General features: G+C 44.7%; 1 protein-coding gene across 1 annotated transcript in view; it reads right to left on the reverse strand.

The window, feature by feature from the left end:
• LOC120947014 (mucin-4-like) overlaps positions 1 to 20,808 on the reverse strand; it is a 68,321-nt gene that overhangs the window by 11,501 nt on the left and 36,012 nt on the right. The window contains exons 4-5 of the mRNA XM_040361926.1: positions 14,716 to 14,868; positions 3,522 to 3,672 (exon numbers count right to left, since the gene is read on the reverse strand). Coding sequence (XP_040217860.1) covers positions 3,522 to 3,672; positions 14,716 to 14,868 — 304 coding nt within the window. The remainder of the gene's footprint in view (positions 1 to 3,521; positions 3,673 to 14,715; positions 14,869 to 20,808) is intronic.

The raw sequence follows: 20,808 nt of genomic DNA on the forward strand, positions 1-20,808 counted from the left end.
TTTGCACTCTCCAGTCTAAGGCTCGATTCACACTAATGCGTTTTTTGGTGCATTTTGCAGAAAAGCAGGGAAATTTTTTAACATGGGTTCCTATGGAACATGTTCACATCAATGCTTTTTTGCACCTCTGCGTTTTTGGAAAGGGTCAGGGACTTTTTTTCCCGCAAAAAGCAGCGTTTTGCATGTAATAGAATTCAATGGACCCGCATCCAAAACGCAAGTACCGCGTTTTTACCGCGATTTGCGTTTTTTTTTATCTGTTTATAGCTGGTTGTTAAAGGAAATGTAAAAAAAAAAAAATTTATGTAAAAAAAAAATTTAAACGCAAATTGCGGTAAAAACGCACATCAAAAAACGCAGCAAGCACCGCAAAAAGCACTGCAAAAACGCTAAAAAGCAACATGCATAGGTGTGAATCAAGCCTTAGTAAATAACCCTCATTGCCTTTTATTCTTCTCTCCTTCTACTGCAGTGGCCTCCTGCCATCAGGACCCACTAAGGCTGGATTCACACCTATGCATTTTTTGTGCTTTTTGCATTTTGCAGATTTGCACTACAATCCATTTACCACGGTTTCCTATAGAACACGTTCTGTAGTGCAAATCTGCAAAATGCAAAAAGCACTAAAACTGCCTAGGTGTGAATCCAGCCTAACAGGCCAAAATATAAGTATTACCTTGGGGAGATGCAGACTAAGGCTCTATTCACACTAATGCGTTTTTTGATGCATTTTGCAGAAATGCAGGGAATTTTTTGAACATGGTGTCCTATGGAACATGTTCACATCAATGCTCAGTGCCTCTGCGTTTTTGGAAAGGTTCAGGGACTTTTTTTCCCGCAAAAAGCTGCATTTTGCATGTAATAGAATTCAATGGACCCGCATCCAAAAAGCAAGTACCAAGTTTTTAGCGTGATTTGCGTTTGTTTTTACCTGTTTATAGTTGGTTGTTAAAGGAAATGTAAAAGAATAAAAATTGACGGCTAAAAACAAAAAATTATATAAAAAAAAACGCAAATCGCGGTAAAAACCTGTGTCGAAAAACGCAGCAAGCACCGCAAAAACTTTCAAAAGCAACATGCATAGTTGTGAATCGAGCCTAAAATTCTACAATCACTGAGCAGCAAATGATATCACCTGTGATATATTTCAGTTATCTTGCAAACCTGGCCTGTTATGCCGCATACACACGGACGGTCCATCCGATGAGAACGGTCCGAAGGACCGCTCTCATCGGTTAACCGATAAAGCTGACTGATGGTCTGATGTGCCTACACACCATCAGTTAAAAAAACGTCCAACGCGGTGACGTAAAACCCAGCGGTGTGCTGAGAAAAATGAAGTTCAATGCTTCCAAGCATGCGTCGACTTGATTCTGAGCATGCGCGGGTTTTGAACCGATGCTTTTGCGTACTAACCGTCGGTTTTGACCGATCGGTTAGGCGTCCATCGGTTCAATTTTAAAGCAAGTTCTAAATTTTTTGACCGAAGGATAACGGACCGATGGGGCCCACACATGGTCGGTTTTGACCGATGAAACTGAACTTCAGTCCGTTTTCATCGGTTTTGTCCGATCGTGTGTACAGGGCCTGAGACCACTTTCACACTAAGGAGTTTTTCAGGCAGTACAGCGATAAAAATAGCGCTGCTATACCGCCTGAAAAACTCCTTCACTGCATACTCAATGTGAAAGCCCGAGGGCTTTCACACTGAGGCGATGTGCTGGCGAGAGATAAAAAAATCTCCTGTCAGCACCATCTTTGGAGCGGTGAGAGGAGCTGTATGTATACCGCTCCTTCACCGCTCCTTCCCATTTAAAACAATTGGAAACTGCGGCAATACCGCCCGCAATGCGCCTCTGCAGATGTGAAAAGGGGCCTTAGTGGGTCCTGAGGACAGGAGTTGAGAACCACTGCTCTACTGAGATATTGATGTTATGCTGCACCATTCTTCTCTGGCCAGGAGGGGGAGAACTAACGCCAAGCAAGCCCATAGACTTCTATACAGAGCCCTGAGAATCCCGGCAGTGGTAGTTTGAGACAGCAGCATGGGGTAAATAGACTCTTACATTACATTACAGATCCCAATAGGCACTGCAGTAGGAGGAGTGGAGAGGTGATTTTTTATTAAACTGCTCAGGAAAGTTTTTCCACTTTGCACTGAGGAATTTAGAGAGAGAGCATGTCTGTCTGAAATAATCACATGCCAGTAGGAGACCATACTAGAGGAGATGAGCTGGACTAAGGACACAATCACACTGATGCAGGGAGACTGTAGCATCCACTCGACCTCTGCTTCCCACCGCTAATCACCAAAGGGCTTTCGAGGAGAGACCGAAGGAGCTCCCCCTTGTACTGCAAGAGGTCATCGCAGCATCCCGGGGCTTGGTGAGAGGGCTATTCACCCATTGCTGATACTGCCAACAGGGACTGAGCCACTGAGAGCTGGACACCAAGTTAACCCAATCAATACCGCATCCATACTGCACTCTATACCGCATTTATTCCAAACCTAGACTGCACCTGTACCAACTCTAATGCCGCGTACACACGATCGGTCCATCTGATGAAAACGGTCTGATGGATTTTTCCATCGGTTAACCGATGAAGCTGACTGATGGTCAGTCGTGCCTACACACCATCAGTTAAAAAAAACGATCGTGTCAGAACGCGGTGACGTAAAACACAACGACGTGCTGATAAAAACGAAGTTCAATGCTTCCAAGCATGCATTGACTTGATTCTGAGCATGCGTGGATTTTTTACCGATGGACGTGCCTACAAACGATTGTTTTTTTTTTTATCGGTTAGGTATCCATCGGTTAAATTTAAAACAAGATTGAAATTTTTTAACCGATGAATAAATAACCGATGGGGCCTACACACGATCGGTTTGGTCTGATGAAAACGGTCTATCAGACCGTTCTCATCGGTTTGACCGTGTGTACGCGGCATTAGACACAATATACCAAACCTTTACCACATTGCCAGAGACTATACTATACCTATACTGCATGCAGCTTAATTAGAACTGTTGTTAAGTGCACCAATGCTCTTGAAGGGCCCCAATAATAGCCGACAGAAGAACATCACAATGAACTACCCATCCTTTAATAATTATTTTTCAAGATCCTCTATTCCCCTGCCCCTCTGCTAGCATCCTCCTATTCCTTTGGACAGTGTATACCCAGTCGGTCTAAGACCAGAATTGCTGGCATAAATGAGCTCTGGCAGTATAGTTCCAGCACTCAGGAGATAAACTTTACTACTGCTCACTGCTGCACTTGAGATGGCCTTGCTACTGTTTATGCTGATCTGGACGCCAAATATCATCTAATGCCTAGTGTGAAACAACATATTCATGAAGACTGTCCAAAATGATATGCCAAACAACATTGCTGCCTAGAAAAATCATTATGCAGCCACAAAATACTAGGCCTCATAGTCACTTATGTATGGCCATGAATATGTCATTGTGCCAAAAAAAATTATAACTACACATAAATGGTTGCAAAGAATTTTACTTCTAGTGCCTAGTAGGGGTTTGTCTTCCATCAGAAAGAGTATAGAGCCAGTCCTGTTACTGATAGCCGCATATGGAGTCAGAAGTCTGGGGTGCTTAGGGAGAAGTAAGAAGTTATGTAATTGCTTCATCCAGTTGGAGGTGACAGGAACCTAGGAAACAGAGAAGATCCGTTTTAGCAGATTAAAAAAAAAGAATAAATAAATTGTTATGATCAAAGTGAGATGTATTAATACATTAAAGTGGAACATTTTTTTAACAGATATGACAAAATGTTTTAATGGTACATTTAATAGAACAAAGGAAGTAAATAACAGAAGTTTATTTTTAGTATGTACATACACTTTAATGTACTAGTATGCACAGCGTATTAGCACATTATAGCAGACTTGATTGATTGATTGATTTTTGAGCTTAGTTAGGCGCCAAATGCCCACTGTGAAGTGAGCGTCTAAACACCTGTCAAACAATTTCCTCCAGCGCTGCAGTGTCAGCACTCTTGTCTGTCACAGGTGCTGCCATCTTCTCCCGAGTCTTCCTTCTAGGTTTGGACTCTTCAGCCACGAGTCACATCATTATGGCACCAAGTTATGTCATAAATGTACACTGAGCTGCGCATGTGTGGCTTAGTGTACATTAACATTGACAGGCAGGGATAAGTACTTACAGTATGACAGAAGAGACAGATAAGTCCAACCTGTTAGAATTTAATTATGCTTTAATGCAGAACAAACTGCATTTTACTGGGCACCATCAGCGCCTGGAAAAATAACACCAGTTTAATTTGGATTTGTTGTGCAAAGGCATGTCCAATATTGGAAGTATATAGCATTTTATTGTTTTTGTGGCCCCTTGTAAAAGTAATAATAACTGAGGGGAGTGTAGAACCCTCCATAATCCCCCTGATGCAGTCCTTTGTTTCTTCTTGGATCCTATTAGCAGTGACATTGGCTAGAATGACTTTGGCCTTAGACATCTAGTAAAAGTTTGCACAACGTTGTCCCTAAGCTCACAAAACTATACACATATACAACACTTTATTATATATTTGTTTATTCATTTTTGTAACCTCAGTATTGTAAGAAGCCATCATCCCTGTTGCCAGTGCATTCACATCAAGCTGCTGTTAGTGCTACCATCCTCTATCACCTACCCCCAAAAAACAATTGCTTGTCTAAATGGTGGCACTCCATCAAAAGTTCTTCCAAGTGATTAGCTAGTGAATCAACAGCAAAATCTGTTAGGGATAGGAATGAATGAGATAACACGAACCACAGGAAAATGGCACCCTGCCACACAAGGTTACAGGAAAATGGAACCCTGCCACACAAGGTTACAGGAAAATGGAACCCTGCCACACAAAACATCAGCAGATTATAAAGCTAAGATAGTAAACATGATGAGAATTGGCTTCAGCTTGGTTCTTCACCCATAGAAAAACCCCCCTAATGCATTTCAGGCAAAAAGCATTGGGTGGGGTCTTCCATTCGTGGAGAACCACGCAGAAGCTAATTCTCATTCATTTTTTCCCCTAATCGTCTTTCAGGACAGCCACCTGAGAGACCTTGGCTCCTCCCCTCTGTTGGAAACACCGCGCCAGCCCATAAATAGACCCATAGGAACAAGCCAGGAGAGCCAAGGGAGGCTCAGGCAAGACGGTCCTGAAAGGGAGCAGGGACTCTCTGGACTTAAAGACAGGTACTAACCTGAAACAGACGGCCACCCTCACATCCCTGAGCGCAGGTGTAAGTCGGGGGGGCTCCGTATTTGTATGCACCGAGTGCGGTGCGAGGAGGTGCAGCCAGCGTCCCATACTCAGCGCGTGTGGCTGCCGGAGGAATGGGGATTCCAGACGCGCAAGCCACGCTGTGTACTAGGACCGCTCGGAGCCGATGGCGGGTGACGTCATTCCGGCATGGGGGCGGGTACTTCCGGGTTCGCGGCTTCCGGTTCCGGGCGCAAAATTCAAAAACGGAGCCAGGCAATGGCTGGAGGGAGCTGCATAGACGCTGTAGAGACAGCACACGCGGGCTGGTGACACAGACATGTCGGAAGCAGAAGGGAAAGATGTTGCTCCAGCAGAGACCAGCTCCAGCCACAGCAAGGTAAGGGGAACCTAGGGTGGATTTCCCCTCTCCTAAGAAAATAGCTCACCATCCCTCTACACCCCCCAGGGTAATAGGGAGGGGGAGGTGGGTTAACCCCTCAGTGTCAGAGGGTGATTCATAGGGCCCCTAGTGTGGTAAGCCCATATGATGACACTGCGCACCTGCTGTGTAGCAGGGGGAAGGCTACGGTACTAATCATGGGGTATATATTTTCACTTGTGTCTTTCAGAAAACTGACAAAGACAAGAATACCCACAGTTCAAAGAAAAGATGTCCATCCTGTAAAGTCACACTTAGGGAGTCATGGAAAAAGGCTATTTGTAGCGACTGTATTGATAAGTTAGTACAGGAGCACACTGCGGAACAAAGTGATTTGGCATCATCAGTTAAAGAACTTTCTAACACCTTTGGGTCATTCAAAATTTTTTTGGAAAATTTGCAGATCCCGCAGCTTCAGTCAGCTCCTCCTGTACAGGCAACAACGTCAGTCCCGGGAGTAAGACCTTCCACTAGTGCAGGCCCTTCAAGAGTTCCTAGTGAGGAGCTAGAAGAGGAACCTGACAGCGCAGTGTCCGGTTCACAGGAATCAGAGGAGGAGGCTCGGGAAGGTGATTCCAGGAAGCCCTCCCGCTACAAACTCTCTTTGGAGGATGTAGATCACTTATTGGGAGCTATTTATGCCACTCTGGGTATTCAAACAGAGAAAAAACCATTATCATTGCATGACCAAATGTATGAGGGTTTAGGCGACCAGGAAAGTAAAAATTTCCCAGTCCATGATGTTTTGATCGAAGCAATTAAAAAAGAATGGCAGGAACCAGAAAGCAAACCATTCTTTTCCAAAGCTTTGAAAAGACGATTCCCATTTTCGGATGACCCATCCTCAATTTGGAATAAGACACCAAAGCTGGATGCTGCCTTTTCTCAAGTTTCAAGGCACACAGACCTAGCTTTTGAGGACATGGGCATTCTATCCGAACCTATGGATAAGAAAATGGATTCATTACTAAAAAAAACCTGGGACTCCACGCTGGGTAGTTTGAAACCAGCAATGGCAGTCACGGTGGTAGCCAGGAACATGGAATTTTGGCTGAACCAGATTCAGGAGCACATTGAGGAGGAGACGGCAAAAGACCAAATCCTATCCTCATTTCCCACATTGTTGAGAGGCATAGCTTATATTGCAGACTCCTCAGCTGAACTGGTACGGATGGCAGCTAGATCGTCTGCATTAGCTAACTCAACTAGGAGGGCCTTATGGTTAAAGACATGGCAGGGGGACTGCGCGTCTAAAACCAAATTATGCGGCATCCCATTTACAGGGGACCTGCTCTTTGGGCCTGGATTAGAGAAAGTGCTGGACCGTACAGCGGATAAGAAAAAAGCGTTTCCGCTGAAACGCAAAGCACCCTGGAGTCAGCCACAGCAGACCAAAAAGAGACAGAACAAATTTAATTGGGTACCAAAAGGTCCCCGCTTCACACCCAAGGTAGACAATCAAAAAAGACCCTGGGCCCAGAAGGGGAAAGGCAAAGCAGGAGCTATTTTTCGTGCTCCTGAACAAGCCTATGATAAAAAATGACAGATTGCTCACAGTGGGAGGAAGACTGGGGGACTTCCTCCCTCAGTGGGAAAAGGTGACTTCCAATCGATTCATATTGAGGATCATAAAGGAAGGTTATCATCTGGAATTCTCCAGAACACCCCCAAGAAAATTTTATTTAACGAAACTTCCGAAGGACAGAAGAAAGGCCGAAGGGTTATTGAGAGCCCTGGAGGATCTAAAAAAACAGGAGGTAGTAGTGGAGGTCCCCAAAAAAGAAAGGGGACTCGGGTTCTACTCCCACATTTTTGGAGTACAAAAACCAACGGGGAAGGTCAGACCAATCTTAAACCTCAAACCCCTGAACTTGTCCATAACCTACAAGAGGTTCAGAATGGACTCAATTTATTCAGTGAAAGCCTTACTACCTCCAAACTGTTTCCTAGTCTCCTTAGATCTAAAGGACGCCTACTTACACGTCCCAATACACAAGGACCACCAACGGTTCCTGAGATTGGCGATAGAGACGGGAAACAGAACCTTACATTTACAGTTCCAGGCCTTACCCTTCGGCCTCTCTTCCTCACCCAGAATCTTCACCAAGATTCTGGCGGAAGCCCTGGCACCCTTGCGAGTCCAAGGCATTTCCATCATTGCATATCTGGACGATCTGCTGCTGTTCGCAGAAACCCCAGAGAGGTTGCAAAAGAACCTCGAGACCACACAGATTTTTTTATAAGACCTAGGGTGGTTAATAAATGTGGAAAAGTCAAATCTAAAACCCACCCACAACAGATTACATACTTGGGGTACGTGATAGACTCTGTGCAGCAAAGGATTTTTCTACCCAAAGAGAAGATAGAAAAAATCCAAAAAGAAACAAAGGCAATTCAGGTGAATTCACCATGTACCATCAGACAGATCATGTCAACACTGGGGTTGCTAACATCAGCAATCCCAGCTGTTCAGTGGGCAGCCTTACATTTCCGACCACTGCAAATGTTCCTTCCAAAGATTTGGGACCACAGGCAGGAGTCCTTAGACACCCAGGTTCAAATACCGACACAGGTAAAAAGAACCCTTTGGTGGTGGAGGACGGTGGAAAACATGACCATGGGTCGGCTGTGGACACTTCCCATTTCCCAAATCCTTACCACGGACGCAAGTGGGATAGGATGGGGAGCACATCTGGGCTCCCAAATAACCCAAGGGATTTGGAAAGGGGAAGAGAGGAGGAGATCCTCCAATTGGAAAGAATTGAAGGCAGTGGGGCTTGCACTTCAATTCTTCCAGGGACAACTGAAGGGACATCATGTTCAAATAAGATCCGACAACGCTTCAGTTATTGCCTATGTAAACAAGCAGGGTGGAACAAGGAGCGGAACCCTGTGGGCATTAGCGAAAGAAATCCTGACATGGGGAGAAAGGAACATTCTCTCGCTATCAGCAATCCACCTAAAAGGGGATTTAAACACAGTAGCGGATTTCCTCAGCAGAATTCAGCTGAGGGAAAGCGACTGGGAACTAAATCAGGAGGTGTTCAGGCAGATCACACTAAAATGGGGAACACCTCAAGTGGATTTATTCGCATCCAAGAAGAACAAAAAGGTCAAGACCTTCTTCTCTCTAAACAGAGAGGACGGAGCACTAGGAGTGGATGCTTTAGCACAAGGGTGGACTTTCAGGACATGTTATGCCTTTCCTCCACCAGTATTCCACAAGTGTTACGGAAACTGCGTGCAGAGAACACCAACCTGATTCTCATAGCACCTCACTGGCCCAGGAGACCGTGGTTCTCTATACTGAAAGAGCTAGCTATAGAACCCCCCTGGTTGTTGCCAGTCCAGGAGGACCTACTCTCCCAAGGCCCAGTATACTGCCCCCAAGTGGAAAAGTGGAACTTGGCCGCGTGGTTTCTGAGGAGCAGCTGCTGAAAGCAAAAGGTTTCTCGAACCACTTAATTGCGACTCTACTGAAAAGTAGAAAGATAGAGACATGCAAAATTTATGAAAAGGTGTGGAAGTGCTTTGGCAAATGGTGCACAGAAAACTCCTTTAATACACAGAGTTCAGTGGCCGTCCTAGAGTTTTTACAGAAGGGAGTAGAAAAAGGACTAAGCCTTAGTACGCTAAAAGGTCAAGTATCCGCACTGTCAGTGTTCCTAGAGGAAAGGCTAGCATCTGACCCATTGATAGTCAGATTCTTCAGATCCTTGAGCCGGCAGAGACCTATTCAGACTTCAGTCTTCCCGAAATGGGACCTGTCATTGGTACTACAAACTTTGACATCCAAACCTTTTGAGCCTTTGGAGGATTGCAATCTAAAGACGCTGACACTAAAAGCAGTCTTTTTGGTGGCAATCACCACAGCAAGACGGGTCTGTGAGTTAGAGGCCCTATCGATCAGACACCCCTTTTTTCAGATCTTCGCAGATCGTATAATTTTTAAGTTGGATCCGGGATTCCTGCCTAAAGTAATCTCAAGATTGCATAGAAAACAAGAAATTATATTACCTTCATTTTGTCCGAACCCTTCTAGAGAACAGGAAGTGAAATTCCATAGCTTAGACGTCAGGAGATGCGTCTTGCATTATTTAGAAGTGACTAAAACTTTAAGGAAAACGGACTCTTTATTTATTTTGCATTCTGGAGCTAGAAAAGGACATAGAGCTACCAGGCGCACTATAGCTAGATGGTTAAAAGAAGCCATTGAACAAGCTTACAGTTTAGGAGGCATACCGATCCCAGAGGGTATCAAAGCGCACTCCACAAGGTCTATGGCAGCCTCACAGGCAGAGAGAGCTGGAGCAACGCCGGAGCAGATCTGTAAAGCGGCGACATGGTCCAGTTTTGCCACCTTCGTAAGACACTATAGGGTGGATCTTTGGTCAGCTAAGGATCAGACCTTTGGACGTAAGGTCTTACAAGCTGTGGTCCCGCCCTAGGGTAAGTGCTCGGTTATCCTCTCAGGTGGCTGTCCTGAAAGATGATTAGGCGAAAAACGAAGTTACTTACTGGTAACGTTCTTTCCCGTAGTCTTTCAGGACAGCCGGGTAACCCACCCAAAGGTATGTATAAGATTTCCTTACAGGAATTGTGATATGGTTAACGATGTGTATCATGTTTTCTTGTGTCTCCCCAGCAACTGGAGGTGCTCTAAAAGAACTGAGGACCAGCAGGGGAGGAGGAAATTTATGGGCTGGCGCGGTGTTTCCAACAGAGGGGAGGAGCCAAGGTCTCCGGGAAAGAACGTTACCAGTAAGTAACTTCGTTTTTACTATCTTAGTTTTAGCCCCGATGTAGTGATGACATCGGCTGCTATTTCTGGCAAAGGTACCGTCCAAATCGGTGACTTCGGGGTGCGATTTCAATAGACATCTGTGCAGAAACCCGCACAGATGTCTCTGAAATCACCCCCAAAGTCGGGACTGACACGCGGTAATGAAATTGTGCCAGTTTAGCTGAATTTGGACAATTTCATTCCCGCTGTCAGTTTGAACCTCGGCTTACAGTCTGCTAATCCTGTGTGCGGCCAGGCGCCATTTTTCCGTAGTCTAAGCTCAGCCTGATGAACCTTATATCACAACCAGCACACAGTGTCACCAGCCACCGGACTCACCTGCAGCATTAGAGCAGTATTATTTTTTAGTTTAACCCACACCAAAAAGAGTGAAGATGATGAAAATGGTAAGGGATATTTCCAGGGAATTTTTGTGAAATCTGCAGTTGCATGTAAAATATTTCTGTGCACACCAAATTTTTGGATCAGTTCACAGAAACCATTATGTACAGTACAGACACATGCTTATCTGAGGGAAGGAAGCACATTAAAGGCCACTTGGCTGGCTGAACCTGTTTAGCGTAATTGCCAGTGTATTTCCTCCACCCAGGCAGCCCAGGTGCAGCGCACAGCTTGTGATTGAAATGAATGGTTGTGCACTGCTGCACTTGTGTATATGACAGAGCTAAACATGGGTACAACATATGGTAAGGTGACCAGATTTTTAAAATGAAATCCGGGGACATATTTTTTTTTTACTAGTAATGGCGGCAATCAGCGACTCTGACGTCGCCACCCACCTCACATCCTGTCAAGTCTCACTCTCGGGGCTCCAGCTACTACTGGGTGGGGAGCGGAGGAAGATCACTCCACCGGGGAAGGCAAGGAGATAAACAGGCAGGCGGCTGGTCGGAACTTGAGCCAAGGCAGAAGAACATGTGAGTGGAGCTGAATGGGCACCCGAAACTGAAGAAATATTCCCTCTGCTCCGACCTGCACATGATTATCAGAAAGGGGCACAGATAATGGAAACCCCCCCCCCCCCCCTCTAAGCTAGTGGAGGTGTGTAATTCTGTTTTTTTTTTTTTTATTCTGCACTGAATGTCTTTGAAATTGCCCCAGCCCCTGTTCAAATCCAATGCGGGGACAAAACTGGGGACAGACTTCGTCCGTGTACAGTGTCCTCAATCCGGGGACTGTCCCCTGAAATCGGGGATGTCTGGTCACCCTAACATATGGGCATATGCACAAAAACAGAAAAATGTAGAATTTTTGCATACACCCGTATACTGTATGCAAGAGTCCAAACAATGAATATGAAGAGGTTGCAGTACTATCCAGAGGCCTGTGAACCTCCTAATCTTAACAGAGAGGTCTATAAAACAGTAGTATGGCCTTATCGAGGTTATAGTGTTGCTCAAAAACAAAACGTACAGTAGTGCGGTTCAAAAAATGTATTGCTCTTCACCTGCTCCGGTACTCTGATGCAAGCACGGTGTGATTAAAAATATGTTTGTGGGGGGAAAAAAAAGGCCAGGTCATGTGACTGAGAGAACTCACCACAAGATCCCCACCACGGGTTGCATTTTATGAATGGCTTGTAAAATGCAGCTCACAATGTTGAGTAATACTGAAAATAGCGGAAAGCTATATCTGCTTTCTGTTATAAATGGAGACTAAGCTGAACTGCATTAGCCATTCACTTGTTGCCTGAGTTGCTCTGGTGGGTAGAACACAGGAAAACATAACATGGAAGCCTAATAAACCATAACAACATGGAGGCCATGAATTATTTACAGCCAATCACAACTGTAAAAAAAGTATCAACCAAACTCTCCTTACAGCAACCTGCAGTACCTACTGTTATCTGTTCTGAGGCTGTGAAAACAAAAATACACTAACCACAAGTTAATCGAAGAGTCTCAAATTTTAATTACAAATGCTCCCTCCCCCTCAGCCTGCCACACTCCCGTTGGGCTTGAGAATATCTAGAAATGATAGTCTCCATTACCCTAGAATCTGTCAGCAGGTTCCCTTGTTAATAGCAGTGCTTAATATTCATGAGTAAATATTTTAAAGAAATAATGACGGCAAACAGCCAAATAGCTGCTGAGACGAGCAAGGGGGGGAAAGAACTTCCTTTTTGAGCTATCGCACTTGAGAGGGGAGAGAATATGAACAGGAATTTATCATGATTAGGGAAATGCAATGGGGAGATGTAGTTATGGAGGAGGAGGGTAAAAAAGATGAATTTGAGCAATAATTTTAAATAAAGGAAGCCAAATGGAATTGTTTCTCCTTCTCCGATTCTACTTGCTGAATTTTCTCCTTGGAACAATTTATGATGCCAATTATGAGGTAAACCGTATGCTGGAAGTTCTGCAAAAGTTTGGCCTGCGCAGAAGCTGTTCTCTGCAACTGCTGTGCATATGACTTCTCTGAGAAAGCTGAGACAGCGTCTGAAACATCACCTTCACTAAAGGTTAGCAAGTGATGGAGATTTAAGCCCTGTGCACAGTGGACTTAAAAACAGGAATTTTGTGTTATTTTCTGACTGTAAGCCTAGGTTCACACTGCTGCGAATTCAAAATCGCGGTAAAAATGCGCAATTTTACCGCGATTTCGCGGCTGCGATTTTGCCGCGATTTCGGCCGCAATTTAATGTAAATCGCGGCCCAAAATCGCAAAAAGTAGTACAGGAACTACTTTTTGAAATCGCAGATGCAGTGTCGCACTGATTAGGACAGTGCCATTGCCGACAATTGCCGCCGATTTGAGATGCGATTTGACATGTCAAATCGCATCTCAAATCGTTCCAAATCGTACCCAGTGTGAACCAGGGCTAAAAGCACATTTATGTTAGCCTAAGTGTCCATGCACACATAGATGTTTACAAATGAATTGGAAGAGGCTGAAAAAAAAAAAAAAAAAAGATCAAAAGCATGTAGCGGTTGAATTGTGTTTGGTTCTAGTAAGTTAGCGACTGGCCCAGGTGGGGAAAGGGGTTAACTTGCAGAAGTCCAGTTTCTGGCTTTTTGGTCTTAACCAGCCCACTTGTGCTATAAAAAGAGCGAAGGCTGAGATCCATGAGTTGGCTCTTCCTAGCTGAACTGGTTGGTTCTGTTCTGTACGTGGAATCGGGACTGCTGATGAAGACATCAGGACTTCTGGAGACATCCAAGCCACGAACAATGCCATAATAGACTCTCACCTTACAGAGGTATGCCTGGGCAGCCACACCACAGTAGTTAGGAGAAGAAAGTTGTTCATATTGAACTGTATGCTGCAACCTGATCAGTAAAAATTACCTTAACCATTATGAGCCTGGTCTGAAGTTATTCAAAGAGGTGCATGTTGGTTCTGGGTCTGTAAAGCACATAGGGGTATGAAGTAATATCATTACAAAGGGTTAACTCAGCAAAGACAAGAAGAGTAGTATAGTTGCTATGGGTTACCAAGTGAAGGAACAAGCTACAAGCAACCATTCTTTAGGAGTGGTGCCTGGTAAGGTGATAGGTCATCCAGTAGTGAGGGGTCAATGTCTGGCTCCCTCCTTAACAGTCGGTTGCCATAGCAATTGGATCTGAACCAGCATTACGGAGATTCATGGCCTGGTCACGAGGTACAGGAAGGAAGGAGTTAAGTGAGAGCATGCATGAGGTCTACACTATGTGCACAGCAGGACCCCATTCTGTTACTGTGAGTGGGGTAACAGAGGTTCAGCATGCATAGCTCCCAACTGTCCCTGATTTCGAGGGACTGTCCCTGATTTCGAGCAATGTCACTCTGTCCCTCTTTGCCCTGTATTTGTCCCTCATTTTGGTCTGATCTATATAGTTGTATATAAAATGCACTTTTAATCTTTCAAAAAGTGTTTCCCAGTGCTAAACCTTGCATCCAAATTCTAAATTGCTGCATTTGTGCCTAAACTCATCTAGTGTATAGACGGACGTGCGTACATTTACACGCATTTAGGCATGTTCATCGCCTTTTCTAAGAGTTCTGGCATTTAAACGCCCTGTGTGCATGATTCCTTATACAGTCAGGATAAAGATGGCATAGTGACCGATATAATGACAGTTTTTTTGCAGTTTTTGAATTTTTCACATCCTGCACTGCAGGTTAAAATATAAAAAAAATAGGGCTTAGGGTATGTTCCTAAGTATTTATGTATTTTATGTATAATTTATTTAAAATGACTAGAAGGAAGGTGCTATCATAGATGAGCTTTTGGTTCCTGCTACAGGCCCCAATATATCATTTACCTTTTTCATCAGCATGGTAACTTTTGTTATTCGGTCTTGAGCGCAATACCACTGCTCACTCAACTGCTTAGTGATGTAAAAATGTTTTCCCAGCTGGTAGTAGAAGAAAAGCTTTGAAGGTGGAGCCACCATTCCCAGCTCAGATCCATCTCTCTGAAAATCAAGAAATCAGGTTAGTAGTTATGTACGGCATGAGAAGATCACATTGATATATAAATAAAGGCAGCATTTATATTATATCATGCCCCTCTGCAGTGAGCAGTATTACTGTACAGTAATCTCTATTAATCAATCAACAGGCAGAAATCATGTGCTGTAACCTCTAGCAACTAATCAGTGAGCTGTAATGTGTGCTGTAACCTCTAGCAACTAGTCAGTAAGTGGTAATGATATTCTGTAACCATATTGTATGTCTCCGAGCATGTGGAGCGTGAAATTGCATTGGGGGCCCAAGATTTTTTTTGCCCAGGGTCCAATCAACATTAAAGATGGCCCTGGTGAGGTTTATTCAAGCAGGTGAGAGAGAGGACACCCATAGTTGGGGTGAAGGGAACTGAGGTGTGAGTTTTCTGTTAAGCCACGATCTGTTCTGGTGGATGGGATTGCACAGTCAGATAGATCAACTATATTGGATTTTAATGGACATTTTTTTTTCATGGACTGGTGTTCAGGATTCTTTATGATTAATATGCAATTTTTCACATAATATACTGTGTGTTATTTATCTGATGGCCATGCGTATAATGTTTTAAGCACTATAGTCAGAACTTTTTTTTTCGTCGTTTGCCTAGGGGTGGCACGTTTGCAAATGGGGTTCTTTCTCAAAGTGGGGGGATTTATCTAAGTGGGAGCACTTCTGAGCCTGCACTTCAGTGAATGCACAAAGCGTATGAAAAAAAATTGGAGATTTGTTGGACAGGTAACCTTGTTCACACTCTCTGCTCTTCCTCCCCCTACTAAAATGCTCTGTCTACCACTCCTTCTGACAGCTGCATCTTCAATCCTTAAACTGGCTTTCATTCATCCCTCTTCTCCACCCCACACCTTGTATATATCACCCTCACTTCTGTCCTCCCCTTATTACTGAGCTCACCAACTCTGGCTAACTCTAAATTTACACGCCCAATACTCCAAACCACTGGGGAATGTCCCCTCATATAAATCACATTCCCACATTACCTCCCTCACCCTTCTGCTTCTCCTATCCTCTGGTGATGTATCACCAAACCCTGGGCCTCCTAACTGTGCTCAACACACCCATTACCCTACACCCTCTGGCTGCAATGCACACAATCTAGTTCCCATTACTCTTCTTCCCAAGACCAGACTCCCTTTCTCTTGCGCCCTTTGGAATGCTCGCTCCGTCTGTAACAAACTGACCTCCCTCCATGATCTCTTTATCGCTAAATCATTTAATCTTCTCGCCGTTACCGAAACCTGGCTTCACAAATCCGACACTGCGTCTTCTGCTGCTCTATCTCACAGTGGTGTTTTTTGGACTCACTCCCCCAGAGCCAGTGGACACAAAGGAGGGGGTGTTGGAATCCTTTTAGCCCCACATAGCACCTTTCAGGTACTTCACCCACCTCCCTCTCTGTCACTCTCCTCATTTGAGGCGCATTGTGTTCGTCTCTTCTCCCCAGTTTCTCTAAGGATAGCTGTGATCTACCGGCCCCCTGGCCCAGTATCATCCTTTCTGGATGACTTCTCAGCCTGGCTACCCTACTTTCTCTCTTCTGAAATCCCCACAATCATTCTTGGCGACTTCAACATCCCTACTAATGCTAGCACTCCTGCAACTTCAAAACTTCTCAGTCTAACCTCCTCCTTTGACCTGAAGCAATGGATACAGGCTCCTACTCACTCCGAAGGCAATACCCTTGACCTTGTCTTTTCCCACCTATGCATTCCACGTAACCTCTCCAACTATCCTTACCCCCTATCTGATCACTACCTTATTAACTTCACTCTCTCCTTCTCCTCCACCTCCTCTCCACCCAAACGCCTAACGGCTTCTCGTAGAAACCTTCACCATATCAACCCTTCTCTTCTATACTCTGCGACTGACCACCTCTACGACAAAATCGCACCCCTGTCCTGCACTGACCTAGCCACTTCTGTCTACAACACTTCACTTCTAGCATCACTGGACAGACTGGCCCCCCTCACTACACGCAGAATAAGGCCCCGCCCCCTTCAACCCTGGCAAACAGATGATACCAGAAGTCTGAAAAAACACAGCCGTGCTCTTGAGCGCCAGTGGCGCAAGAGCAAGTCCAAGGAAGACTTCGTCCAGTATAAATCTGCCCTCCAAAAATACAATTCCAGCCTCCTCACTGCCAAGCAGACCTATTTCATCACCCTCATTAAAAACTTATCATCCCGTCCCCGTCAACTCTTCTCTACCTTCAACTCTCTACTTCGTCCCCCACTGCCTCCACCCACCAACTCACTCACTGCCCAGGAGATCGCCAATCACTTCAAACAGAAGATTGATACAATTCGCAAGGAGATCTCTACTGTTCAGATACCCTCCACACTTCCCACCTCATGCCCACAGGTACAATCTTTACTTCCCTATTTCAACCCCACCACTATAGACGAGGTCGCTAAATTACTTGCCAACGTCCATCTTACCACCTGCGCTCTGGACCCTGTTCCCTCGCAAATGCTACGTTCACCCTCTGACTCTATTCTACATTCTCTAACCCACATCTTCAATCTCTCCCTCTCTTCTGGTATCTTCCCTAACTCTTTGAAACATGCACTAGTCAGCCCCATACTTAAAAAGCCCTCACTGGACCCATCCAATCTTGACAACCTACGTCCCATCTCCTTGCTCCCCTTTTTATCCAAACTCCTTGAACGTCTAGTCTACAACCGACTGAGCGTACACCTTGCTGATAATAACCTTCTTGATCCCTTTCAGTCTGGATTTCGTCCTCAACATTCCACAGAAACTGCTCTCCTAAAACTTACAAACGATATACTAACAGCCAAAACTAAGGGACACTATTCTGTGCTCCTACTCCTGGACCTCTCTGCCACCTTTGATACGGTTGACCACCCACTCCTCCTCAAAAAACTTCACACCTTTGGTCTCCGTGACTGTACTCTTCGCTGGTTCTCTACTTACTTATCGAACCGTACCTTTAGCGTTACTTACAATTCTACTTCCTCCTCTCCTCTTCCATTCTCAGTTGGGGTCCCCCAAGGTTCTGTTCTTGGACCCCTCCTATTTTCAATCTACACCTCCTCCCTGGGTCAGCTGATAGCCTCCCACGGCTTCCAATACCATCTCTACGCTGGCGACACTCAAATTTATTTCTCTACCCCTCAACTCACTCCTTCATTTTCCTCACGTATCACTAATTTACTATCGGATATATCACTTTGGATGTCGCACCACTTCCTCAAACTCAATCTATCTAAAACGGAACTTATCATTTTCCCTCCCCCACGTGCCTCTTCCCCTGATCTCTCTGTCAAAATTAATGGCACAACTATCAGCCCATCCCCACATGTCAAGGTCCTAGGTGTAGTCCTGGACTCTGAACTGTCCTTTAAACCTCACGTTCAATCACTGTCCAAATCTTGCCGCCTCAACCTTCGCAACATCTCCAAAATACGCCCCTTTCTAACCAATGACACCACAAAGCTCTTAATTCACTCCCTGGTCATCTCTCGCCTTGATTACTGCAATTCCCTTCTCATTGGCTTACCGCTGCATACTCTAACCCCCCTTCAATCCATCATGAATGCTGCGGCCAGACTTATCCACCTTACCAACCGCTCTGTCTCTGCTACTCCTCTCTGTCAATCCCTCCACTGGCTTCCGCTCACCCAAAGAATTAAATTCAAACTACTAACTACTACCTACAAAGCCATCCACAACTCTGCCCCCAGCTACATCACTGACCTAGTCTCTAAATACCAACCTAATCGTTCTCTTCGCTCTTCTCAAGACCTCCTACTCTCTAGCTCTCTCATCACCTGCTCCCATGCTCGTCTCCAGGACTTCTCCAGAGCCTCTCCAAGCCTATGGAACTCCTTACCCCAATCTATCCGCCTATCTCCTTCTCTACTAGCTTTTAGAGGATCCCTGAAAACCCTCCTCTTCAGAGAAGCCTATCCTACCCACACCTAACAACTGTATTTGCATTTGAGTCCATCTGATCATCCCCCACAGCTACTACCCTTTGTTCCACTTGACCCTCCCTTCTAGATTGTAAGCTCTAACGAGCAGGGCCCTCTGATCCCTCCTGTATTGAATTGTATTGTGACTGTACTGTCTTCCCTGATGTAAAGCGCTGCGCAAACTGTTGGCGCTATATAAATCCTGTATAATAATAATAATAATAATAATAATACACATCCCTGTTAAATTGTCAGGTTTCTGTGGTGAAAAAAAAATGAGACAAAAATAAATTTTAGAACTTTTTCCAACTTTAATGTGACCTATAAACTGTACAACTTAGTTGAACAACAAACTGAAATCTTTTAGGTGGAGGGAAGTAAAAATAAAAAATAAAATAATAATATGGTTGCATAAGTGTTCACACTCTTAACCACTTGCTTACTGGGCACATAAACCCCCTTCGTTCCCAGGCGAAATCTCAGCGTCCGGCACTGCGTCGCTTTAACTGACAATTGCGCGGTCGTGCGACGTGGCTCCCAAACAAAATTGGTGTCCTTTTTTCCCCACAAATAGAGCTTTCTTTTGGTGGTATTTGATCACCTCTGCGGTTTTTATTTTTTGCGCTATAAACAAAAAAAGAGCAACAATTTAAAAAAAATATATATTTTTTTTACTTGTTGCTATAATAAATATCCCAATTTTTTTTTAAAAAACTATTTTTTATCTCAGTTAAGGCCGATAAGTATTTTTCGACGTATTTTTGTAAAAAAAAAAAAAAAATCGCAATAAGCGACTGGTTTGCGCAAAAGTTATAGCGCCTACAAAATGGGGAACAGAATTATGATTTTTTTTATTATTTTTTTTTTTACTAGTAATGGCGGCGATCTGCGATTTTTATTGGGACTGGGATATTGCGGCGGACGTATCGGACACTTTTGACACAAATTTGGCGCCATTCACATTTATACAGCGATCAGTGCTATAAAAATGCACGAATTACTGTATAAATGTGACTGGCAGGGAAGGGGTTAACACTAGGGGGTGAGGAAGGGGTTAACTGTGTAGCCTGGGTGTGTTATAACTGTGTGGGGGGAGGGGGGTGACTGGGGGAGGGGACCGATGCTGTGTCTCTATGTACAAGAGACACAGATCGGTCTCCTCTCCTCTGACAGCACGTGGAGCTCTGTGTTTTCACACAGAGCTCCACGTCCCTGCTGTCACCTGCCGTGTCACCGACGATCGCGTGTACCCGGCGGACATCGCGGCCGCCAGGTACACGCATCGGGTCTTCGGCGATGCGTCGGGACAGTTTTTACCCGCCGCGCGCCACCCAGTGGCGCGCGCGGGTAATGCACATAAAAGGCCGTTTTTAAACGGCCACTTGGCACTTGAGAGCCGCGCTGCGGACGTATTTCGTCTATAGCGCGGATCTCAAGTGGTTAAACTAATACTTTGTTAAAAGCACCTTCTGATTTTATTACATCACTCAGTCTTTTTGGGTATGAGTCTATCAGCATGGCACATCTTGCCCACTCTTAGTTGAAAAAACACTCAAAATCTGTCAGATTGCGAGGGCATCTTCTGTGCAAAGCCCTCTTCAGATCACCCCACAGATTTTAAGTCGGATTCAGGTCTGGGCTCTGGCTGGCACATTCCAAAAATGTAGTCTTCTTCTGGTGAAGCCATTCCTTTGTTGATTCGGATGTATGCTTTGGGTCATTCTCATGCTGAAAGATGAAGTTCCTCTTAATGTTCAGCTTTTTAGCAAAAGCCTGAAGGTTTTGTGCCAATATTGACTGGCATTTGGAACTTTTCATCATTCCCTTTACTTGACTAAGACCCCTGTTCCAGCTGAAAAAAAAACAGCCGAAAGCATGATGCTGCCACCACCATATTTCACTGTCTGTATGGTGTTTTTTTGGTGATGTGCAGTGTTGTTTTTACCCAAACACTTC

The sequence above is a fragment of the Rana temporaria genome, chromosome 8, assembly GCF_905171775.1.
Source record: "Rana temporaria chromosome 8, aRanTem1.1, whole genome shotgun sequence".
Classification (NCBI taxonomy): Eukaryota; Metazoa; Chordata; class Amphibia; order Anura; family Ranidae; genus Rana; species Rana temporaria.